The 25,928-nt window shown below is 48.6% G+C and overlaps 1 protein-coding gene across 7 annotated transcripts in view; it reads left to right on the top strand.

Moving 5' to 3' along the window:
- LOC119970687 (solute carrier family 22 member 5-like) overlaps positions 1-25,928 on the top strand; it is a 193,479-nt gene that overhangs the window by 140,212 nt on the left and 27,339 nt on the right. For 5 of the 7 annotated variants that reach the window (XR_005461660.1, XR_005461659.1, XM_038805705.1 and 2 more), the window contains 2 exons: positions 3,700-3,882; positions 22,343-22,478. Coding sequence is in view for 5 of the 7 variants with exons in the window: in XM_038805705.1 (XP_038661633.1) it covers positions 3,700-3,882; positions 22,343-22,478 (319 nt within the window). In the remaining 2 variants the exon portion in view is untranslated. Of the gene's footprint in view, positions 1-3,699; positions 3,883-18,661; positions 18,746-22,342; positions 22,479-25,928 lie in introns of those variants that run through there. The other 2 variants (XM_038805707.1, XM_038805708.1) reach the window with 2 other exon arrangements.

Here is a 25,928-nt window from a genome sequence, read left to right as displayed (position 1 = left end):
TTGTATGATGCCAGAGCTTTTACATCCACTCAACCTACTTGAGAAAACATCCAAAATATATTTTATGTTTGAGGTTACCTTTCATTCAATTTATACCTATGCTCCCTTGTCCCATAGAATCACAGCTGACTTTAACTTAAAGATTATGGCCTTTATTTCTACTTTACTTCCCAAATATCACCATCGTCCCAGACCACAGGCTACTCTCCTCTTTTGCGAGCTGACTGGTGGTGATTTAACCTGAGGGTCACCACACATGTACTGTTGGCGCTGCTACACATCATGACCCAGCCGTCCAGCCACCTGAGCTAGCCAAACTGCTCACTTTTCTTACTATCTGTTATAACCTGCCCGGATCGTATTGGCAAGGGATAATTAATTGCTCCATGCTACTCGAGGAATATGAGCTCCCCCAAGTAAGATGGGGGCAATTATTAGCAGCACAGCTGTATAAATAGCGCTGCGCAGTGTGGTACTGGCTAGAGAGGGAACCAGAAGTGAACGACTTGCCCAGTGTACATATCCTTGTCGGTAAAGTTGCTTTCTGTTTGACGCAACAAACCTGTGCTACATTCTTCATGGTCCTCACAAAACTAACTCATACCCAGAAAAGGATTCTTTATCATTCATACTCATTAATGGCTAAAGTTAGCAGAGAATTTCATTTTTACTGTGGCTGGGGAGCGCTCAGTTCTCAGGCACAGCAGCTTGAAATAAGATGCACGGTGAAGCACCAAGTCCCACATTAGCTGCTCTGATTAAACTGGGTCAGTGCCTGGAGGAGGTGCAGTCCCAGGTTAAGTACCAGAGTTGAGGAACATAGACAGTCTTGGCTTCCCACCTCAGTTTCTTCTACGTTGGTGCTCTGGGTGCCCAGGCAGAGAGATAGCACAATGAAGCAGGCAGTGGGGTTTGTTCTGGGGCTACTTGTGGATTCTTAAGTACTTGAAGTCTCCTGGAGATGCTTGGTGAACAATAATCTTAAAGTACCTTCCTTATCAGAGGCAAATTCATACCCTGCGGAAATCAGGTCAGTGAGGTGGGTAAAATTGGCAGCTGGATTTACCTGCTGATCTACCATTCCCAGCTGTGTTTGATTTTAACATTCTCTTCTAAGCAAGTGGGAAGGACTCTTGCTTGACACCTCCAGGATCCTCTTTAAATATGCCATTCAGGCTTTGGAGTCTGCTGCAATTTTAAACATAGGCCGAGGTAGGGGAGTGTTTGTGACTCTCTTGCCAGATCCATCCAGCAGCAAGACGTGCCAAGTCCAGACCCAAAAATCAAACTTAAAAGAAATTATTTTAACTTTCCTTGAGGGACCAGGAGGAGCAGGAGCAAATCACCAGACCACACAATTAGGAATGTTTAGATCGCTCCCGGACCAAGTGATCATGAGACCCTCCTTCCCCATGGTGTACCTGAGCACTGGGAGGCTTTTTCTTCAGTCCCAGATGTTGTGCTACCATGAACCAGTGAGTCACTGCTTTCTGCTGATTTTGGACACGAGACAGACTGGGACAATACAGTCAAGGGGCGGAGTTAAACCCGTCCAACTCTCATAGTGCTGACATCAGGAGGGTGTTGCACGTTTTGCTATGGGCGCAAAACGCGTTTATTGGGGTGTATTAACTTACCTGTGTTAAAGGCCGTGTGCTTAACACCACTAGGCTCTGTCTTATGTATTTTTCAGCTCAGGAGTCGCCAGTTGCCATATAGACAACTCACATATATTCCAAGGTCAAGTTCAAAGTAATAAAACGATACACCGATTAGTAAGTTCCAAACGATCAATATTTATTATACAATTATAATAAATACGCATGCACACACTAAGGGACTAAGCTATGACTAGACTAAGCAAACAGAATACTTAACTACACAGGAACAGGCAAGGTCAGGGAGCGAGGCCTTCGTCCCGGTCTTGGTCTGCAACCTTCAGAAAGCGTGCTGGTCACTGGGGGTCTAGCGGGCTTGGTTCGCGTAGCGAGCGTCGTACTGGCACTTACGGTTCGGCGGCTGGTGCTCAACGGCTGGAGTCAGGATACAGGTTCAAGGTCTTGGTCAGGGCCGGAGCACGAAACAACAGACAGGACCATGTGTGGGGGTCTATATTTATAGGGGTCCCCAATGTCCTTCCCTCTTCTTGGGCGGGCTTTACCTTTGGTTATCTATTGGGTCAATTCCTCATCGATACTGTTTGAATTCCCCAATGCGAGGGGGTCTCCGTGATGGGGGGGGCGTTTCTTATGCCCTTTTGTTTGGAGGTTTCTGGTGCCTCGATGTCTGGGCCTTGGTTCAAATGTGTCCATTCAGAGTCAAATGTTTCTATTGTGTGGGTGTTCAGGTCTGATTGCCTTATTAGTATGCAAAGCGTTTTGCCATTTGCACCTAACTAAGGTCTTCTCACCTGAGCCCAAACTGGTTTCTGCTACTTGCAGAATGCAAAATGCTCTCTTTGCAGACTGCTGTTTTGGCTAAACTGCCTTTTTCCCTGCAGTCTTAGCGCTTGGCTTACTTTGCAGCTCAGCGTCCATTTTAGGTGGCTACAGTGGCTACAAGGGTCACCTTCTCAGTTCCCATCTCAAGTTCCCATCAGATCTTTAGGCTCATATCCCTAAGAGTAAGGAACAACTGAATGTTTTTCTTTTTCTCTGTTTGTTTGGGTTATTATTTCCTCTGCTTCTAACATCAGAGGTGGGATTTTCCATTCCCCCAAGCTGATTTCGTAATCGCTAATTGGGCAGAGAATCTCTTTTTACGATGGAATCGGGCTCGGCACCTGTTTTTGCATATGCTGCCCCCACCAAAATGGTGACATCGCGGCACCCGCTGGATGCCGTTGGGATGGCCTCAGGACGTCACCCGAAGGCCTTCCCCCGATGCTCCACCGCCAATGGGCTGAGTGCCCAACTGCACGGTTGACTCATGGTCTTAGCGGTTGGGAACCCGGCCTGGTGGCCGCGGACTGCGTCCAGCGCCGCCGCATTCGGGTGGGAGCCATACTGCTAGCCAGGGGGGCTTCGTCGAGGGCTGGGGGGGACTGGTGGGGGATGGCGAGGGTGTGTCCACGGGGGCAGTATCTGGCAGGTTGGGTCCACGTACGGCCAGAGCCATGTTGTACGGCGCGACCACTGCAGGTCGGTGCTGTACGAATGTGCGCCCACGGACTCGGCAATTCTCCGGCCGTTTTTGTTGTGGAGGATAGGCGTTTAACGTGGCGCGGCTGATGGCCCCTTAGTGGTCGGAGGATTAGTGCTGGGGCGGTACCGATTTTTCCCACGTAAAACGCCACGGATCCTCCTGACATAGCCTGAAAATCAGAGAATCCAGCCCCTGATATTTTGTTTGATTTTGCCTACTTTAACGTACCTGCTAAATCAGAGGCACGGCCCTCATGGGGCATTTGCTCAAGCTGCCACTTAAGTGCTGTTTGTTTGAGCACAACAGATAGTGAAAAGAGGAAGGGATATAATTTTTGGTCTTCAGGATAAATGTAGCGTTGGCAGTCACACAGATTGTCTCCAATATTGCAGACTTTCAAGGAAATAAAACACTCTGCGACAGCAGGGATTTGGGAATTATGCCATAAGTAAACATCCTGCTTGGAAATGAACAAACAAACAAGTAAGGTGCACTTGCATCATTCTGAAATACCTTTCCGCACGTATTAAATGCGACTTAATTTGCTTTTCGCAGCTCTTCAAATTCTGACAACAGTGTTGGTGATGGTTGGAAAAGCAGGCATTACAATATCCTTTGCCATTGTCTATGTCTTCTCCGCTGAACTGTATCCGACTGTGGTGAGGAACATGGGGATCGGAATATGTTCCATGGCATCCAGAGTTGGCAGCATAATCTCCCCGTATTTTGTTTATCTTGGTAAGTGAGGAATCAATTAAGATCTACTATGTTTTAAAAAAAATAAATCTTCCACAAAGTTTCAAGGCGCGGTAACACAACAGAAAGACACTAAAATAGAATTTTTAGTTTTAGCTGAGAAGTTCCTGGGAACTATTGCAGCTCTGTGGCGGTAATTTTTACCAGAAGTCTGGCTGACGGGGTGAGGCTTTGAGGAAATTCTCAGCCATTGGGTCACATTGATCACCATGGCTTGAATTTTGCAGACGGGGGTTCTCAGCCCCCACCGTCCATGTAGTCAGTGGGGAATACATCCCCACTAACTCCGCCCCCCCCCCCCCCCGCAGCCAATTTAAGATGAACATCGATTGCTTCTCACCCAGGAAGGTGACCCGCCTCGGAGAACTGCTGACTACCTGGTTGACCGGCCGCTTTCCAGACTCTGCAGCAACAATGTTTGGGATTCAAGGAAATTTGGCAAATTGGACCCAGAATTGGCTGAGTGGCAGGAAGCAGAGGGTGATGGTCGAGGGGTGTTTTTCCAATTGGACGCCTGTGTCCAGTGGGGTCCTGCAGGGATCAGTGTTGGGGCCCTTGCTCATTGTGGTTTATATGAAAATGAAAATTGCTTATTGTCACGAGTAGGCTTCAAATGAAGTTACTGTGAAAAGCCCCTAGTCGCCACATTCCTGCACCTGTTCGGCGAGGCTGGTACGGAAATTGTGCTGCTGGCCTGCCTTGGTCTGCTGTAAAAGCCAGCTCTTTAGCCCTGTGCTAAACCAGCCCCACTATATAGATTTGGATTAGTTTATTGTCACAGATACCAAGGTACAGTGAAAAGCATTGTTCTGTGTACAGTTCAGACAGATCATTCCAGATTTTTTTTTAATGAAGTTATCCAATTCTTTTTTTTCCAATTAAAGGGCAAGTAAAGGGGCTGGTTTAGCACACTGGGCTAAATAGCTGGCTTTGAAAGCAGACCAAGGCAGGCCAGCAGCACGGTTCAATTCCCGTACCAGCCTCCCCGAACAGGCGCCGGAATGTGGTGACTAGGGGCTTTTCACACTAACTTCATTTGAAGCCTACTTGTGACAATAAGCGATTTTCATTTCATTTTCATTTTCAAATAAGCGTGGCCAATCCACCTACTCTGCATATCTTTGGGTTGTGGGGGCGAAACCCACGCAAACATGGGGAGAATGTGCAAACTCCACACCGACAGTGACTCAGAACCTGGGACCTCGGCGCCGTGAGGCAGCAATGCTAACCACTGTGCTACTGTGCTGCCCAGATCATTCCATACATAAAAAAAAAACATAGGGCACACATAAATGAACAATGTATAGATAGACACAGGCATCGGGTGAAGCATACAGGAGTGTAGTACTAATCGGTAGAGAACATGCATGTAGAGATCAGATCAGTCCATAAGAGGGACATTCAGCAGTCTGGTAAGAGCGGGGAAGAAGCTGTTTATGAATCTGTTAGAGCGTGTACTCAGACTTTTGTGCCTACTGTCCGATGGAAGAAATTGGAAGAGTGAATATTCCAGGTGGGAATGGTCTTTGATTATGCTGAGTGCCATCCGCCAGTCTCAAGCGGCAGCCAGCCAACCCGAGGGGACCCAAGTGCTACTTCTGCGGACAGACAAAGCACCCCCGGCAGTGCTGCCCGGCGCGGAGTACACTCTGCAAGGCCTGCGGGAAGAAAGGACATTTCGCTGCTGTGTGCCAGGCCCGCTCGATCGCCGCTGTAACCAGGCCCATTGTTCCTGCAACCCCCACGTGCGACCCGTGGGCGCCACCATTTTCGCCCCCGCAACCCACGTGCAGCCTGTGGGCGCCGCCATTTTCCTCGCCTCAGAACATGTGCGGCCCGTGGGCGCCACCATCTTGCTTGCCTCAGGATACGTGCGGCCCGTGGGCGCCGCCATCTTCCCCCCATCAGGCCTCATGTGGCCCGTGGGCGTCGCCATCTTTAACGCCACCCGCCACATGAGCCCTGTGGGCGCCGCCATCTTCCCCGCCTCAGGACCCCTGCTCGTCGGGCACCTCAGCGGGCCGCTCATTGCCTGCAACTTCCGCCAACCAGCCAGGGGCCTTCCAACGCCAGCTACAGCTCGTCTCCATCACGATCGACCAGTTCCTGCTGTACAACCTCGCAACCACATTGACGACAGTAAAGGGCGATGGGCATAAGACATCATGCCTTCTTAACTCCGGGAGCACAGAGAGCTTCATCCACCCCGATACGGTAAGGCGCTGTTCCCTCACGGTACACCCCATCACACAACGTATCTTCCTGGCCTCCGGAACCCACTCCATGGCGATCCGGGAGTACTGCACAGCCACCCTCACCATCCAGGGCATAGTGTTCAGCGAGTTCCGGCTCTACATCCTCCCCAACCTCTGTGCTGCCTTGCTACTCGGCCTGGACTTCCAGTGCAACCTCCAAAGTCTCACTCTGAAATTCGGCGGGCCCCCACCATCCCTTACTGTATGCGGTCTCACGACCCTTAAGGTCGACCTGCCTTCTCTGTTTGCAAACCTCACCCTGGACTGCAAACCCGTCACCACCAGGAACAGACGGTACAGTGCCCAGGACAGGACCTTCATCAGGTCTGAGGTCCAGTGGCTGCTGCGAGAAGGCATCATTGAGGCCAGCAACAGCCCCTGGAGAGCCCAAGTGGAAGTTGTGAAAACTGGGGAGAAAAACAGGATGGTCGTTGAGAACAGTCAGACCATCAATCGGTACACGCAGCTCGACGCGTACCCCCTCCCACACATATCTAATATGGTCAATCAGATTGCACAGTACCGGGTCTTCTCGACAGTGGACCTGAAACCTGCCTGCCACCAGCTCCCCAATCGCAAGGCGGACTGCCTGTACACTGCGTTTGAAGCGGACGGCCGCCTTTATCACTTCCTTAGGGTACCCTTTGGCGTCACTAATGAGCTCTCGGTCTTCCAACGGGAGATGGACCGAATGGTTGACCGGTACGGACTGCGGGCCACCTTTCCGTACCTAGATAACTTCACCATCTGCGGCCATGACCAGCAGGACCACGACGCTAAGCTTTCCAAATTCCTCCACACTACCAAACTCCTCAACCTTACGTACAACAAGGAGAAGTGCGTGTTTAGCACCAACCGCTTAGCCATCCTCAGCTATGTGGTGCAAGATGGAGATCTAGGGCCCAACCCCAATCGCATGCGCCCCCTCATGGAACTCCCCCTCCCCCATTGCCCCAAGACCCTCAAACGATGCCTGGGGTTATTCTCATGCTACGCCCAGTGGGTTCCTAACTATGCGGACAAGGCCCGCCGACTCATTCACTCCACCACTTTCCCCCTGACGGACGAGGCTCACCAGGCCTTCAAACGTATCAAGGCCGACATCGCCAAGGCTGCGATGCATGCGGTCGATGAGACTCTCCCCTTCCAAGTAAAGAGCGATGCATCAGACGTTGCTCTGGCTGCCACCCTCAACCAGGCAGGCAGGCCCGTGGCATTCTTTTCCCGCACCCTCCATGCCCCCGAAATTCGGTACTCCTCCATCGAGAAGGAGGCCCAAGTCATCGTAGAAGCTGTCCGGCATTGGAGGCATTACCTGGCTGGCAGGAGATTCATTCTCCTCACTGACCAACGGTCGGTTGCCTTCATGTTCAATAACACACAGCGGGGCAAGATCAAAAATGATAAAATCTTGAGGTGTAGGATAGAGCTCTCCACCTACAATTACGAGATTTTGTATTGCCTCGGTAAGCTCAACCAGCCCCCCAATGCCCTATCCCGAGGTACATGTGCCAGCGCACAAGTGGACCGACTCTGGACCCTACACGGTGCTCTCTGTCACCCAGGGGTCACCCGGTTCTTTCATTACATGAAGGCCCGCAATCTGCCCTACTCCATTGAGGAGGTCTGGGCTATCACCAGAGACTGCCAGGTCTGCGCGGAGTGCAAACCGCACTTCTACCCGCCAGACCGCAAGCATCAAGTGAAGGCCTATCGCCCCTTTGAACGCCTTAGCGTGGATTTCAAAGGGCCCCTCCCCTCCACCAACCGAAACAAGTACTTCCTTGACATAGTCGACGAATACTCCAGATTTCCCTTCGCCGTCCCATGCCCCGATATGACGTCTGCCACAGTCGTCAAAGTCCTCAACACCAGCTTCGCTCTGTTTGGTTTCCACGCCTACATCCACAGTGACCGGGGATCCTCCTTTATGAGTGATGAGATGCGTCAGTACCTGTTCAGCAAGGGCATCGCCTTGAGCAGGATATCCAGCTACAACCCCCGGGGAAACGGGCAGATGGAGTGGGAGAATGGGACGGTCTGGAGGGCCGTCCAGCTGGCCCTACGGTCCAAACAATCTCCCGGTCTCCCGCTGGCAGGAGATCCTCCCCGACGCCCTCCACTCCATCCGATCACTGCTTTGCACTGCGACTAATGTAACCCCCCATGAACGTCTCCTTGCCTCCCCCAGAACGTCCACCTCCGGGGTTTCCCTCCCAATGTGGGTGGCAGCTCCAGGGCCCATTCTCCTCCGCAAGCACATGCGGCTCCACAAGGTGGACCCGTTGGTCGAGAGGGTACAGCTACTCCATGCAAACCCACAGTACGCCTACGTGGCATACCCCAACTACCGCCGTCAGTCTCCCTCAGGGACTTGGCACCAGCTGGTTTGCATGATGGACTGGGCTACATTCACAACCTTTAGTAGTTTCCTGCGGTCTTGAGCAGAGCATGCTCCATACCAAGCTGTGATCGAACCAGAAAGAATGCTTTCTATGGTGCATCTGTAGAAGTTGGTGAGGGTCGTAGCTGACATGCCAAATTTCCTGAGTCTTCTGAGAAAGTAGAGTCGTTGGTGGGCTTTCTTAACTATAGTGTAGGCATGGGGGGACCAGGACAGGCTGTTGCTGATCTGTACACCTAAAAACTTGAAGCTCTCGACCCTTTCTACTTCATTCCCATTGATGTAGACAGGGGCATGTACTCCACTGCTCTTCCTGAAGTTGATGACAATTTCCTTCGTTTTGTTGACATTGAGGGAGAGATTATTGTCGTCGCACCAGTTCACCAGATTCTCTATCTCATTCCTGTACTTTGTCTCGTCATTGTTCGAAATCCGACCCACTACGGTGGTGTCATCAGCAAATTTGAAAATCGAGTTGGAGGAGAATTTGGCCACATTATCCATATTATATTATATCCATATTATAAGAGGGACAATCACACACGTGCTGAAGGAGCTACGGTCCGAAGGCTAGTGATTCCAAACAAACCTGTTGGACTTTAACCTGGTGTTATAAGACTGATTCTTCTTTGGCACCGGTATGATGGTGGTCTTCTTGAAGCAGGTGGGAAACTCGGAACGGAGTAGGGAGAGGTTGAAGATGTCCACGATCACACCTGCCAGCTGTTCCCACAGGATCTGACTGCACGACCAGAGGCCCCGTCAAGACCCATCACCTTCCAAGGGTTCACTTTCAAGGAGGCCAATCTGAATTCGGAAGCTGTGATGGTGGGTATGGGTGTGTCCGGGGCTGCTGGGGCAGTTGCCAATGGTTTGACGGTTTCCTGCTCAAACTGAGCACTGAAAGCATTGAGTTCATCGGGGAGGAGAGCACTGCAGCTGGAGATGCAACTTGACTACACTTTGTAGCGCATTATGTTGTTTAAACCTTGCCACAACCGCCGAAAGTCCGTGACGTTAGTGTGGGTCTCTCGCTTAATCTGATATTGTCTCTTGGTATCCCTGATGCGAAGGCCATATATTGACTTCTTGGGTAAGTCAGGATTGCCTGTCTTGAACGTCTCAGACTTGGCCTTCAGTAGGGAATCAATCCCACGGGTAAGCCATGGTTTCCGGTTGGGGAATGTACGTACTACTTTCTTTGGCACGCAGTCTTCTATACACTTGCTGATGAAGTCTGTGACGGTGGTGGCATACTTGTTTAGGTTGGTTGCTGAGTTCTTAAATATGGACCAATCCACTGACTCCAAGCGTAGGAGCTCTTCTGTTGCCTTGGACCAGCAGTGCACAACCTTCTTAACCGGATTCTCCCGCTTAAGTTTCTGAAGGAGCACCGTCTTACGATTTCAACATGAATGTAAGAGGGTTGTTCAGTAAGTTCACGGATGATACGATAATTGGTGAAGTGGTAAATAGTGAGGCGGAGCCTTAGATTACGGGACGATATTGACGGGCTGGTCAGTTGGGCTGATGAGTGGAAATTGGAATTCAATCCAGATAATTGTGAGGTGATGCACTCGGGCAGGCCAAACAAGGCAAGGGGATACACAATATACGGCAGGATCCTGGGGACTACCAAGAATCAGAGGGAACTTTGTGTGCAAGTACCCAGATCCGGTAAGGGAGCAGAGCAGGTGGATACGGTGGTTAAGAAGTCATATGGTATACTTGCCTTTGTGGTGATATGCATCACTGTAAATACACAAAGGGTTAATGTAAATACACTAAGACTAAGTCAACACTAGACGGAGCACCAGAGACATCATGACATGCAGACATACAGCTAATGAACACATAGAATAGAACATGACCAATGGGCAGCCAAGACATCCAGAGGTGACACTACCACAAAGGGGCAACCCATATAAAAGGACAGGGCACACATGCTCTTTCTCTTTTCCACAGCCGACAGTTAGAGAGAAGCACAGGGGCAGATCAGAAGCATCACACCCACCGCATGGCTTAGAGCAGACTGGTTCGTTAGACTGAGATACTGTATCAAGATTAGCAGGAGAGTCGAACTCAAGTAGGAGAATTGTTAACTGTGCAATCAATGTGATAAACCTATCTCCAAGCCTGAACCTTCCTTTGTCAGAGCATACATCAAGGAAGCAGCTTATGCTGCATGAAGATGCATAACACAACAGCCTTTGCTAGCCGCGGCATAGAGTTTAAGAGCAGGGAGGTTATGCTGGAACTGTATAAAATGTTGGTTCGGCCACAACTGGAGTATTGTGTTCAGTTCTGGAATCCATATTATAGGAGGGACATGATAGCAGTGGGAAGCGTGCAGAGGTGATTTACCAGATGTTGCTTGGGCTGGAAAGTTTTAGCAATGAAGAGAGGTCGGATAGACAAGGGTTGGTTTACTTGGAGCAGAGGAGACTGAGGGCGGACATGATTGAGATGTATAAAATTATGAGGGGCATAAATAGAGTAGACAGCAAGAAACATTTCCCCTTGGTGAAGGGATCAATGACCAGGGTGCATAGATTTATGGTAAGGGGCAGGAGGTTTAGAGGGGATGTGAGGGAAAACCTTTTCATCCAGAGGGTGGTGGAAGTCTGGAACTCACTGCTCAAAAGGGTGGTGGAGGCAGAAACCCTCATAGAACCATAGAAAAGTTACAACACAGAAGGAGGCCATTTGGCCCATCTTGTCCATTCCAGCCCGACGACATCCAGGTGTCCTTTCTATTCCCACCTTCCTGCACCCAGTCCAGAGCTCATAACATTTAAGAAGCATTTAGTGGGATTAGAATATTTAGGTGGTTGTTTTTGACCGGTGCAGACGCAATTGACCAGCGGGTCCTTTCTGTGCGTGGACCTCTATGACTCTATGCTGTGGCCAGAGGGGAGCTCCATGGAACTGCCTGAGACTAAGTCCAGTGAACCAGAGACCCAAGTGAGTGTAAGAGGTCCCAGGGCAGGGAGGGAAGGCTTGGGGGGGGGAGGGTCGAAGCGGGTCAAAAAGCAATCAGGGTCTTGGGCATAGGCTGGTGGAGGGAAGGATGTCCAAAGGTCATCTGACATAAGGGGCGAGCATCACCAATCAAGAAGGGGGGTACTGATGGAGGTGCCAGCCACCACCACCCTTCCACCCTGAGATCTAACTTATTTTATTTTGGGGTTTCCCACACAGAGGTTTAATCCATCCGCCAGTCTAAATATTGACACAAGGCAGAAAATGGCCCTTAGATGGCCAGTAGTTGGCCCTCTGAGGGCCTCAAATGGGGTAAAGGTGGGTCCAAGGCCTGCCTGGCCTGGCAGAAAATCTTAGAGGTCAAGGAAGGGGGGGAGCCTGGAGGAAATCCCATCCTTGCAATTTCACGCCCCCCCCCCCCCCCCCACCTCCCTGTGAGCAGCCTGAGAATTTAGCCATTGCAGGTTTCCATAACCAGTACATTGAGATGAGCAGCAATAAGCTAAAGGAGACAGTTCCCAACATATAAATTCTTGGATTTTGTAGATTTTGGCAGCTGGTGTTTGAGAGTCTGTCGGGAATTATGGGGGTCAAAATAACACTTGGCCCTTTGGTGGCGATTTTGGGGTTTAGGAGGCTGCAGGAGGGGAGGGGGGAGCCATGTTGTGGCCTTCGCCTCTGTGATTGCCTTGCGATGGATGCTGTTGAACTTCAGGTCGGCAGCGCCGCCAAGGGTCATAGCGTGATTGGGAGATTTGTACGAGTTCTTCAGGTTACAGAAGATGAAGTTTGTCCTTAGGGGGGCCAGAAGAGGGGTTCTACATGCAGTGAAGGACGTTTCCGTCCATGTTTGAGGAACTGTTTGTTGCTGAGGGGTGGGGGAAGGGGGGGGGGGGGGGGGGGGGGGAGTAAAAAGGGGGAAAATTGAACAAATTGTTTGTACCATGTCTATTTTTTGTTTAATGTTTTATTGAAGCATTTGTAATTTTCACAATTTAACATATTGACATCTCTAACACCACCATGCGAATCAACGCACAAAATGCCCCCTAAAATAACAACACACAATAATCCACGTACCCCACTTCACCCGCCCTATCCCCAATTACCCGTATACTAAATTCCCTGTCCTTATTTAACATTACCATGCCTCCTATTTTCCTCACCCCCCACCCTTTTTCCCTCTCCCCCCTTACTGCTGACGTTCAGTTTTTGTTAAAGAAATCGATGAACGTCTGCCAACTCCGGGCAAATCCCTGTATTGATCCTCTTAAAGCAAACTTGATTTTCTCCAGACTGAGAAACCCTACCATATCACTGACCCACACTCCTGATTTTGGGGGCTCCGAGTCCCTCCATTTCAGCAAGATCCATCTCTGGGCCACCAGGGAGGAGAAGGCCAAGATATCGGCCTCCCTCCCCCCTTCGCCCCCGGATCTTCTGACACCCCAAATATTGCTAATTCCAGACTCGGAGTTACCCCACCTTCCAGGGCTTCCGACATTACATCTGCAAATCCCTGCCAGAATATCCTCAGTTTCGGATATGCCCAAAACATATGAACGTGGTTGGCCGGGCTACCCCCACACCGCCCACGTCTGTCCTCCACCTCCTCGAAGAATCTACTCATCCGGGCTACCGTTATGTGGGTCCTGTGGACCACCTTGAACTGAATCAAGCTGAGACTAGCACAGGGCGAGGATGCATTTACCCTTTTCAAGGCTTTTTACCACAGTTCAGTTTCCAGATCCCCTGCCAACTCCTCTTCACACTTCTTCTTCACCTCTCTGATAGGGGCACCTTCCCACTCCAACAATTCCCTGTATATATCCGAAGCCTTCCCACCTCCAACCCCTGTTTTTGACAGCACTTTATCCTGTAGTCCCCTCAGGTGGAGGCGAGGAAAGCTTGGGACCTGTCTCCGTACAAAGTCCCGCACTTGAAGATACTGAAACCCGTTCCCTCCCGGCAAGTCAAACTCCTCCTCTAATGACTCCAAGGTCGGGAAGCCCTCCTGAATTAATAGATCTCCAAACCTCTCAATCCCTGCCTGCTGCCGTACCTTAAAGCCACCATCCAGCCCCCCCCCCCCCTCTTCCGGAACAAAACGTTGATTGTGACAGATCAGTGACCACACTGATGCCCCCTCCAGTCTCATATGCTGCTTCCATTGCCCCCACACCCTCAGAGCTGCCACCATCACAGGACTTGTGGTGTACCGAGCTGGCGGGAACGGCAGGGACGCCGTCAGTAAAGCCCCCAGACTCGTACCTTTGCAGGATACTGCCTCCATCCGCTCCCAGACTGACCACTCCCCTACTACCCACTTCCTGACCATCGATATGTTGGCAGCCCAGTAATAGTTAATAAAACTCGGAAGAGTCAACCCCCCTTCCCCACGGGCCCGTGCCAGGAGTACCCTCTTTACTCTCAGGGTTTTACCCGCCCATCTAAACCTTGATATCGCCACATTCATACCTTTAAATATGACAAAATCGGGAGACACTGAAAAAAGAAAAGCAGTCTCGGAAGGACAGCCATCTTCACCATCTGAACCCTCCCCGCCAGCGTCAATGGGAGCATGGCCTATCTACAAAAATCCCTTCTCATTTGATCCACTGCTTTGTCCAAATTTAACTTGTGAAGCTGCCCCCAGTCCTTCGCCACTTGAATCCCCAGATACCTAAAACTCTTCCCAACCACGTTAAAAGGTAGATGCTCCATCCTCCTTTCCTGCCCCCGTGCCTGAATCATGAACATCTCGCTTTTTCCCATGTTTAACTGAAAGCCTGAAAATCGCCCAAATTCTCCTAATACCTCCATGATTTTGGTCATCCCCCCACCAGGTCCGTGATATAAAGCAACAAATCATCCGCATAGAGAGAGACCCTGTGCCCCCCCCCCCCCCCCTCACTATTCCCCTCCAGGTATTCGCTGCTCTCTGAGCCATTGCTAAGGGTTCTATGGCCATGGCAAACAGTAATGGGGAGAGCAGGCATCCTTGGCTTGTCCCTCGACAAAGACTAAAGTATTCTGACCGAACTCGGTTAGTTCTTACATTTGCCACCGGGGCCTGGTACATTAGCCGGACCCACTCCACAAATCCCTGCCCAAACCCAAACCTGCCTAAAATATCCCATAGATACTTCCACTCCACTCCGTCGAAAGCCTTCTCAGCATCCATGCTACTACAACCTCAGCCTCACGCCACTCCGCTGGCATCATAATTACATTAAGAAGCCGTCTAATGTTGGATGCCGGGTGCCTGCCCTTTACAAATCCAATCTGATCCTCCCCAATTATCTCCGGGACACAATCCTCTGTTCGAGTGGCCAGGATCTTTCCCAATAATTTGGCATCTACATTCAAGAGGGAGATTGGCCTATACGATCCACAGCTCTCCGGATCCTTGTCACACTTCAGGATGAGAGAAATTGATACCTGTGATAACGTTGGGGGGAGTACTTCCAGCTTCTTGGACTCGTTGAAAGCCTTAACCAGGTCCTGGGGCTTTACCCAATTGCATCGCCCCCAGTCCATCTATCACCTCCGCAAGCCCAATCGGGCCCTCCAGGGCCTCCACCAACTCCTTATTTACCTTCTGCAACTCTAGCCTCCTCAGGAATTGATTCATGCCCTCCTCCCCAACCAGGGGTTACGACTCGTATAGCTGGCTATAAAATTCTCAGGAACACTTCACTCACCGACCCCGGGTCCGTCACCGTCTTCCCCTCAAATCCTTTTGTTTCCTCAGCTGATGTGCCAGCATCCTACTAGCTTTCTCCCCATGTTCATATATTACCCCTTTTATCCTCCTCAGCTGACCCTCTGCCTTCCCTGTGGAAAGGAGCCCAAACTCCATTTGAATTCTCTGACGCTCCTTCAGGAGCTCCTCATTTGGAGACTCCGAGTATCTCCTGTCCATCTGTAAGATTTCTCCTACCAACCTGTCCAGCTCCGACCACTCCGTGGGCTTGAATCGAAGTATATTCCCCTCTACTGACCATTTTCAGTGCCTCCCAGACCACCCCAGCTGCAGTCTCTCCCATGTACTACCGAATGGCCTCTCTCACTCGCTCATAGATCTCCTCATCCGCTAACAGTCCTGTATCTAGTCTCCACTGTGGGCGCTGGGACGTTCCCGTGTCTGCCCATAGGTCTATCCAGTGTGGTGCATGATCTGAGACCACAATTGTTGAGTACTCAGTGTCCTCAACCTCTGCTAGCAGTGTTTTATCCAGTACGAAGAAATCTATCCTGGAGTACGCCTTATGTACATGAGAGTAGAATGAATATTTCCTGATCCCACCCCATGAACCCCCGCAGTTCCTTTGCAATTGCTGATAGCTTCCCCGACCTAGCACTCGACTGGTCCAACCTCGGGTCCAGGACGGTATTAAAGTTACCCCCCCATGAACAGTCGGTGCGAGTCAAGGTCTGGGATTTTCCCCAGCACCTTCCTGATAAACGCAACATCATCCCAGTTTGGGGCATATATATTCACCAGCACCACTGCCATTCCCTCTAGCTTCCAGCTAACCATAATAAATCTGCCTCCCAGGTCTATCTCTGTCCTCCCCACCTCGAATGTCACCCTTTTATTAATCAGGAAAGTCAACCCCTTGTTTTAAAGTCCAGTCCTGAATGAAACACTTGCCCGACCCATCCCTTTTTGATCTAATTTGGTCTCTCAGCTTCAAGTCTGTCACCTGTAACATAGCCACGTCCGCTTTTAACTATCTCAGGTATAATAACACACGAGCTCTCTTAACCAGCCCATTCAGTCCACGAACATGCCATGTAACCAGTCTGGTTGGGGGTGGGGTTCTCCCCTCCCATGTCGGTCAACTATGACGTTTCCTAGGCCAGCTCCTAGCCCGTGTTCCACACCTCGCTTGATCCGCCCCTTGGCGGCAACTTCCAACTGATCTCCATCTCCAGTCTCCTAACTGTTCCTTACCCAACAGCAGCACCCCCCTCCCACCCGCTCACCTCCCCCACTTAGTCTTTCCTCGGCTCTCCCCCCACTTTGCTCCCGTGAACCAGCTATCCAGCTAACTCAGCATCTCCCACCCGCTGGCCTCAAAAAGCCTGCTGCCTGCCAGATTCTATCACACCGAGCAATAAAACAAGCACTCAACACAGTAACAACAATCCCAAAAAACAAACATACTCTCCCCCAACGTGCAGGCAAAGAGGCAAACCCCTCCCCCTTTCACCGATTCTCATCAGTCCTATCGCCTTCAAACAGAATCCAACACAAAGGAAGAAGCTTAAAGCAGCCTAAGTGAAATTATGCATGCAAGAACCAACCATCATTCTTGCAGAAACTAAAACACCCCATCGCATCTTAAAAGTTCTTCCCTCTGTGATATCATACATAAAGCAGTAACTCAAAATCAAATTACACAAGAAGAGAGGAAAGAAAAAAAGTATATCCATTAAAACACCAAAACCCTTTTCTTCCCTAACATAGCAACTTAACTCATAGAATTAAAAGACCAAAATTTTAAACAAGCAAAAGCAAAACGCAGAACCATTTTTGTCACCTCCCCGCCATCCTGTCTCCTCCCCCAAACTCAGACCCCCACAGTTTGAGTTTAAAAGTCATTGCACCAGATTGCTAGGTTCTACCCCTCTCCCCTTTGACCGATTATTTTCAGTCCCATCACTTTCAAAGAGAATCAAACACAATAGAAGAAGCTCCAAGCAGCTTAATCAAAATTATGCATGCAAGAATCAGCCATCTTTGTTACAGAGACTAAATCAAAATCAAATTACACAAGACAAGAGAAAAGAAAAGAGAGAAAAACATTAAAAAAATAAAATACCCAAACCCTTTTCTTCCCGAACATCGCAACTTAACTCACAGAATTAAAAGACTGAAATTTTAAACAAGACAAAGTAGAACACAGAACCATGTTTCTCTCCTCCCTGCCACTCCATCCCTTCCCTCAAACTCAGCCCACCACAGTTAGAATTTAAGAGTCCTTAATTTAAGAGTCCTTTAGCCAGATTATTGTCTTTCATGAAAGTAACCACCTCTTCTAGAGAATTGAAGTACAACTCCCGGTTCTTGTAGGTCACCCAAAGAAGCGCCGGGTATAACAGTCCGAATTTAATGTCTTTCTCAGACAGGGCTGCCTTAACTTTGTTGAAACCTGCTCTCCTCTTTGCGGGGTCTGGCCCCCAGTCTTGGTACACCTGGATCTCTGATTCTTCACACATGTACCGTTTCGTCTGCCTTGCCCACTTCATGATATGCTCCTTGTCAAGGAATCGATGTAGCCTCACCCTCACGGCCCTGGGGCCTGCGTACGAGCACCTTATGCACCTGGTCCACCTCCAGAGGCTTGTCAAACACATGGGCCCCACATACGCTCTCGCATCTGATCCCTCCTTCCCCTCTGGCAGCCCGAAGATTTGGATATTTTGCCTCCGAAACCGATTCTCCAAGTCTTCCACGTTATCTGGCAGTCGTTTCTGGCTGTGCAGTAGTATGCTAATTTCCAAAGCCATTGCAGTGGACTCCTCCTCTCGTTCAGTTACCAGCTCCTGCAGCTTTAGAATCTCCTGTCCCTGGGTCGTCATTTTCTCCTCCACCCGGTCAACCACCTCTTTAATCGAGGCTATCATCTGGGTTACATCTCCTGTACACGCCTTGCGATGCCGGGCAAACTTCTCATCCAGGTACTCGACCCATTGCTCCATCGAGCAGTGAGCTGAGGTAGATACACTACTTGTCTCGTTACCATTGAGATCGATGACCTCTGATTCTTGCTTTCACTCATCTTTTGGTTTCTCCTTTTTTTACTCTTATTTGGACACGATTCCATAAATTGAGGGTCACCCCCTTTTCCTCTCCCTTCGATCAACTTATGTTGAGAAATTTTCTGAAAAATCTGGCTTAAACACCATTAAAAAAACATTAAGGGCGAGAGCTGCTAAATGTGCAACCGTTTACTCCATGGCTGCCACTGGAAGTCTACCGTGACTATTTTTGCACTATATTGTTGTGTTGGAGTGTATTTGGAATAAAATATATTTTAAAAAGTCCTTCCTCTATATTTCTTTTGTTTCCTTTTATTTTATTATTTTTGGTCCATGGAACCATAATCAGAACGTGCCTTCAAACAGAAGAGTGTTGCCAGGACAGTGTGTTCCTAGGTTTTATATTTTGGAGAGGAGAAACGGACTCATTGGCACCGAGTGAATCTTAGGAATTGGATCTGGAAAAAGTTGGTTCGGTTGGCAAACTGGCAACCAGTGGATTGGCCAGGGCCAGGAAAAGAAAGTACTCAACTGAAGGCCTAACCTTGAGAAACAAACTAACTGGGAGGCATCCATCTGAATCAAAGATCCTTTATCCTTCTATTTTTATTAATATTTTCTTTACCTCTCAACCACCCATTTCCCTCTGTGTTGTTTGTCTGTGTATGTGTAGAGAGTGGGGGTATTTAGAAAGGGAGGGGTTGGAAATCAGACAGTAGATAGCCAGTTGTATTTTTTTTTACCTATTTAGTTATAATTACTGTTAATAATCAAAGATTTCTTGTGTTTAAATTTTACAAACCTGGTGAAACTTAGGGCGACATGGGTGACTGTCTGTGGAGTTTTCACTTTCTCCCCGTGTCTGCGTGGGTTTCCTCCGGGTGCTCCAGTTTCCTCCCACAGTCCAAAGATGTGCAGGTTAGGTGGATTCTCATGATAAAATTGCCTTCAGTTTCCAGGGATGTGTAGGTTAGGTGGGGATAGGAGGGGGGAGTGGGCAGAGATAGGGGGCTATTTCAAAGGTTCGGTGCAGACCAGATGGCCAAATGGCCTCCTTCTGCACTGTAGGGGTTCTAAGGACTATGGTCAATTTAACTCAGCCCGGGGGGGGGGGGACACACACATTGCTGCAGTGGTTAGCACTACTGCCTCACAGCGCCAAGGAACTGGGTTTGATGCCGTGGGTCATTTTCCGTGTGGAATTTGCACATTCTCCCCGTGTCTGTCTGGGTTTCACCCCACACAACTCAAAGGCATGCAGGGTAGGTGGATTGACCAAGCTAAATTGGCCCGTATTTGTAAAAGTTAAAATATATGTCAATCAAATTTAATTCAACCAAAGCTATGGGTATTAATATAAAAATTTAATTTCACCTGTGCTGCAACTCCAGGTCAAGTGGGACTGGAATTAACTGCCCACTCACCCGGATTGTCCTCACAGCCTCTATTGCCATTCCTGGAAGTATATTATACCTACTGATCACAGGGAGGCAGTGGCGTAGTGGTATTGTCGCTGGACTAGTAATCGGACAAACCAGGATAATGATCTGGGGACCCGGGTTAGAATCCCAGCATGGCAGGGAAGGAAAGCTGCCATTCTCACTTGGTCTGGCCGACATGTGACTCCAGACCCTCAGCAATGTGGTTGATGCTTAAATGCCCTCTGAAGGGAGGGGGTTTCCCTAGGAGTCCTCAACATCGACTCTAGACCCCATGAAGTCTTATGGAATGGATTACATTTGTTTATTGTCACAGATACCGAGGTACAGTGAAAAGTATCTTTCTGTGAGCAGTTCAAACTGATCATTTTGTTCATGAAAAGAAAATAAAATAAAAAGAAAATACATAATAGGGCAACACAAGGTACACAATTTAAATACATAGACACCGGTTCCATGGGCAAGGAACCCTCCTGCTGAGTACAATGTGCCGGCCACCATCAGTTGATGAATCAGTACAGTACTCCTCCATGTTGAACACCACTTGGAGAGACCACTCAGGGTGGCAAGGGAACAGAATATGCTCTGGGTTGGGGACTTCAATGTCCATCAACAAGAGTGGCTCAGGAGTACTATCACAGATGGAGCTAGCCGGGTCCTAAAAGACATAGCTGCTAGACTGGGGCTGCAGCAGGTGGTGAGGGAACCAACAAAGGGAAAAACATACTTGACCGCATCCTTACCAATCTGGAACTGCAGATGCATCTGTCCATGACAGTATCGGTAGAAGTGACCACCGCACAGTCCTTGTGCAGACAAAGTCCTGAATCCACATTGAGGATACCCTCCATCGTGTTGTGTGGCACTACCGCTGTGCTAAATGGGATAGATTCGAACAGGTCTCGCAACTCACGACTGGGCACCCATGAAGCTGTGAGCCATCAGCAGCAGCAGAATTATATTCAACCACAGTCTGAAACCTCATGGTCCGGCATATCCCCCACTCTACCATTACCACCAAGCCAGGGAATTAACCCACATTCAATGAAGAGTGCAGCAGCGCATGCCAGGAGCAACATCAGGCAAACCGGAAAATGAGGTGTCGACCTGGTGAAGCTATACCACAGGGCGACAAAGCAGCAAGTAATAGACAGAGCAAAGTGATTCTACAATGAACGCATCAGATCTAAGTTCTGTAGTCCTGCCACATCCAGCTACCAATGGTGGTGGGGAACTAAACAACTCACTGGAGGAGGAGGCTCCACAGAAATCCCCATCCTCAATGATGGAGGAGTCCAGCACATATGTGCAAAAGACAAGGCTGAGGCATTCGCAACAATCTTCAGCCAGAAGTGCCGAGTGAATGATCAATCTTGGTCTCCTCCAGAGGTCCCCAGCATCACAGATGTTCAGCTAATACGATTCACTCAACGTGATGTCAAGAAACGGCTGAAGGCACTGGATACTGCAAAGGCTATGGGCCCTGAGAATATACCGGCAATAGTACTGAATTCTTGTGCTCCAGAACCTGCTGCACCTCCAGCCAAACTGTTCCAGTTCAGCTACAGCACCGGCATCTATCCTATAAAGAGTAACTCACCTCCTGACCCCCAAAGCCTGTCCACCGTCTACAAGGCACAAGTCAGCAGTGTAATGGAATACTTTCTACTTCCCTGGATGAGTGCAGCTCCAAAAACACTCATGATGCTCAACACTATCCAGGACAAAGCAGCCCACTTTATTGCATCCCCTTCCACAAACATTTAAACCCTCCACCACCGATGAACAGTGGCAGCCATGTGTACCATCTACAAGATGCGCTGCAGTAACTCACCAAGGTTCCTTAGACCAGTGCTTCTCAAAGTGTGGTACGTGTACCGGTGCCGGTACGCGAGACATCATCTGCCTGTACTTGGAGTGTTTCCAGAAAAGAAAGAGACAGTAATCCTGGATTGGCTTGTTTCGCTCACCGGTCCCTGGCACATTGAAAAAAAAAACTGCCGGTCCGCCACATCAGATAGTTTGAGATGCACTGCCTTAGACAACACTTTCCAAACCCACGACCACTGACATCTAGAAGGACAAGAGCAGCAGATACCTGCGAACCCCACCATCTGGAGATTCCCCTCTAAGTCACTCACCACCCTCACTTGGAAATATATCATCGTTCCTTCACCTTTGCTGGAGCAACATCCTGGAACTCCCTCCCTTGTGAGCACATTGGTGTATTGACACCTCAACGACTGCAACGGTTGAAGATGGCAACCCACCACCACCATCTGAAGTGCAACTAGGGATGGGCAATAAATGCTGACCTAACCAACAACACCCATATCCCGTAAATGAACAATGAAAAAACATGTGGTGCGGTTCGCCCAAATTTCTAAAATTCAACATGAGGAGGACTCTCTATGGCTGCTCTAAGTTGTGAATGTTGCTCAGGCAAGTTGTAACCAGGCCTGAACGGTACATCCTTTGAGAACAAACTTAATGTTGAGCCCCGTTTCGGATCAAATTCTCTGTACTGCAATTGTGAATACATTTTTGGCAGCCTCCAGTTATTTGTAAAACTGTCTCCTTTTGTCTTGTAGGAACATATAACAGGGTATTACCTTTCATGCTGATGGGCGCTTTCATTTTATTGGCTGGTGTTTTCACTTTACTCCTACCTGAAACACGTGACCAGCCCCTTCCCGAAAATGTGCAGCAGGTACTGCCAGTCAGATGGTAAGACATTTGTGAGAAACGGCTGTGTATTTTGTGATCGGCATGTATGGAAATCAGTCAGAAATATAATCAGTAGGCAGGAGGAACACTGCATTCAAACTGATAAGTTTATTGATTGAAAATAGAATAAATGGCAACCTTTTAAACAAGTCTAATCATGGTTGCCTGCGATTCTTTATTAATTGATGCCACTGGTAATAATCCAGGTTACAAATTACTTAGTTGAACATAGGTTTTCTATGCTTCAGTTGGAAGCTTTTTATCTGGCACTCATCAGGTAGTCCTGATGAGTGCAAGATGAAAAGCTTTGGTAAAATATATTTTTCAGCAGTACTCAAGTTCTGTAGTGCCAGGTGATCATTTCCCTCCACAGACATCGGCTGCTTGACTACAGCATTGCCTGAAGTCAGCCGAGTAGCAAGGACAGCGTGAGAAGGTAATCTGTTCACAGAATCACAGAATACAACAGTGCATTGAGTCTGCGCATGCACATGAAAGGCCTTGACTTGCCTGCCTAATCCCCAATTGCCAACACTTGGTCCGTAGCTTTGAATGTTGTGACGCGCCAAGTACTCATTCAGGTATTTTTAAAGGATGTGAGGCATCCCGTCTCTACCACCCTTCCAGCCAGTGCATTCCCAAACTGCCACCTCACTCTGTGTCAGAACAATTTTCCTCAAATGCCCCTAAACCTCCCACCCCTCACTTTGAATTTGAGTCCCCTCGTAACCAACCGTTCAACACAGGAGAACAGCTGCTCCCTATCCACCCTGTCCATTCTCCTCATAATCTTGTACGTCTCAATCAAGTCACCCTCAGTCTTCTCTGCTCCACAGAAAACAACCCAAGCCTATCCAACCTCTCTTTATATCTTAAACGTTCCATCCCAGGCAACATTCTGGTGAATCTTCTCTGCACCCCCTCTAGTACAATTACATCCTTCCTATAATGTGGCAACCAGAATTGTACACAGTACTCCAGCTTTGGCCTTACCAAAGTTCTATACAGCTCCATCATGACCTCCCTGCTTTTGTAATCTATGCCCCGATTGATAAAAGCGAGTGTCCCATATTCCTTTTCCACCACCCTATCAACCTGCCTTCAGAGATCTATGGACAAACACACCAAGGTCCCATTGTTCTTCAGAACTTCCCAGTGTGAGACCTTTCAAAGTATACTTCCTTGTTAAATTACTCCTTCCAAAGTGTATCACCTCACACTTCCCTGGGTTAAATTCCATCTGCCACTTTTCCGCCAATTTGGCATCCTATCTATATCCTCCTGTAACCCAAGACATTCAACCTCACTGTTAACTACCCGGCCAATCTTTGTGTCATCTGCAAACTTACTGATCCTACCCTGACATAGTCATCTATGTCATTTACATAAATGACAAACAATAGGGAGCCCAGCACAGATCCCTGAAGTGCACCACTGGTCACTGGCTTCCAGACACTAAAGCATCCATTTATCATCACCCTCTGTCCCTGGTTGGCAATCAGTAGCTGGTGGTGTCCTCAGGGATCAGTGTTGGACCCACAATTGTTCACAATTTACATAGATGATTTGGAGTTGGGGACCAAGTGCAATGTGTCCAAGTTTGCAGACGACACTAAGATGAGTGATAAAGCAAAAAGTGTAGAGGATACCGGAAGTCTGCAGAGGGATTTGGATAGTTTAAGTGAATGGGCTAGGGTCTGGCAGATGGAATACAATGTTGACAAATGTGACGTTATCCATTTTGGTAGGAGTAACAGCAAAAAGGATTATTATTTAAATGATAAAATATTAAAACATGCTGCTGTGCAGAGGAACGTGGGTGTCCTAGTGTATGAGTCGCAAAAGATTAGTTTACAAGTGCAACAGGTGATGAAGAAGGTGAATTGAGTTTTGCCCTTCATTGCTAGAGAGATGGAGTTTAAGACTAGGGAGGTTATGCTGCAATTGTATAAGGTGTTAGTGAGGCCACACCTGGAGTATTGTGTTCAGTTTTGGTCTCCTCACCTGAGAAAGGACGTACTGACGCTGAAGGGTATGCAGAGGAGATTCACTAGGTTAATCCCAGAGTTGAGGGGGTTGGATTACGAGGAGATGATGAGTAGACTGGGACTGTACTCGTTGGAATTTAGAAGGATACGGGGGTTCTTACAGAAACATATAAAATTATGAAGGGAATAGATAGGATAGATGCGGGCAGGTTGTTTCCATTGGCAGGTGAAAGCAGAACTAGGGGGCATAGCCTCAAAATAAGGGGAAGTAGATTTAGAACTGAGTTTAGGAGGAACTTCTTCACCCAAAGGGTTGTGAATCTTTGGAATCCCCCACCCAGTGGAAGCAGTTGAGCTTAATTAAATGTTTTCAAGATAAAGATAGATAGTTTTTTGAAGAATAAAGGAATAAAGGGTTGTGGTGTTCGGGCGGGAAAGTGGAGCTGAGTTCACAAAAGATCAGCCATGATCTCATTGAATGGCGGAGCAGGCTTGAATGACCAGATGGCCTACTCCTGCTCCTAGTTCTTATGTTCTTATGTTATGTCTCATACCACTAAGCCAATTATGAATCCACCTTATCAAATCACCCTGTATCCCATGTGTATTTGTCTTCTTAATAAGTCTCCTATGTGGGACCTTGTCAAAGGCTTTGCTGAAATCCATGTAAACTACATCAACTGCACTACCCTCATCTATACACTTGGTTGCATGCTCAAAAAATTCAATCAAATTTGGCATGACCTCCCTCCAACAAAGCCACGTTGACTATCCCTTGCCTTGAACCTTGCCTCTCCAAGTGGAGATAGATTCTCTCCTTCAGAATCTTCTCCAGTAGTTTCTCAACCATTGACATGAGACTCACTGGTCAGTAGTTCCCTGGCTTGTCTCGACAATCTTTCTTAAATAGTGGGACAAGATTAATTGTTCTCCAGTCCTCTGGCACCTCCCCCGTGGCCAAAGAGGAATTAAAAATTTGGTTCAGAGCCCCGGAATCTCCTCCCTCACCTCCTACAGCAGCCTGGGACACAATTAATCTGCACCCGGAGGTTTATCCACTTTTAAGACCGCCATTACCTCCAATACCTTGTCACTTCCTATGGCAATTTGCTCAAGAACCTCACGTCTCTCTCCCCAAGTTCCATAATTACCTCCTCATTCTCATGGGTGAAGACAGGTGAAATGTTTGTTCAACGCCCTATCAATGTCCTCTGGCTCCACCCACAGATAACCCCTTGGTCCTTAATGGGCCCTGCTCTTTTTCTAGTTACCTTATTCCCAATGATATACTTATAGGGGCTGGTTTAGCACAGGGCTAAATCGCTGGCTTTGAAAGCAGACCAAGGCAAGCCAGCAGCACGGTTCAATTCCCGTACCAGCCTCCACGAACAGGCACCGGAATGAGCGACTAGGGGCTTTTCACAGTAACTTCATTTGAAGCCCACTTGTGACAATAAGTGAT

This window comes from Scyliorhinus canicula, chromosome 8 (assembly GCF_902713615.1).
Source record: "Scyliorhinus canicula chromosome 8, sScyCan1.1, whole genome shotgun sequence".
Lineage (NCBI taxonomy): Eukaryota > Metazoa > Chordata > Chondrichthyes > Carcharhiniformes > Scyliorhinidae > Scyliorhinus > Scyliorhinus canicula.
The sequence above is the reverse complement of the archived record's forward strand: the minus strand, read 5'-3'. Positions and strand labels throughout refer to the sequence as shown.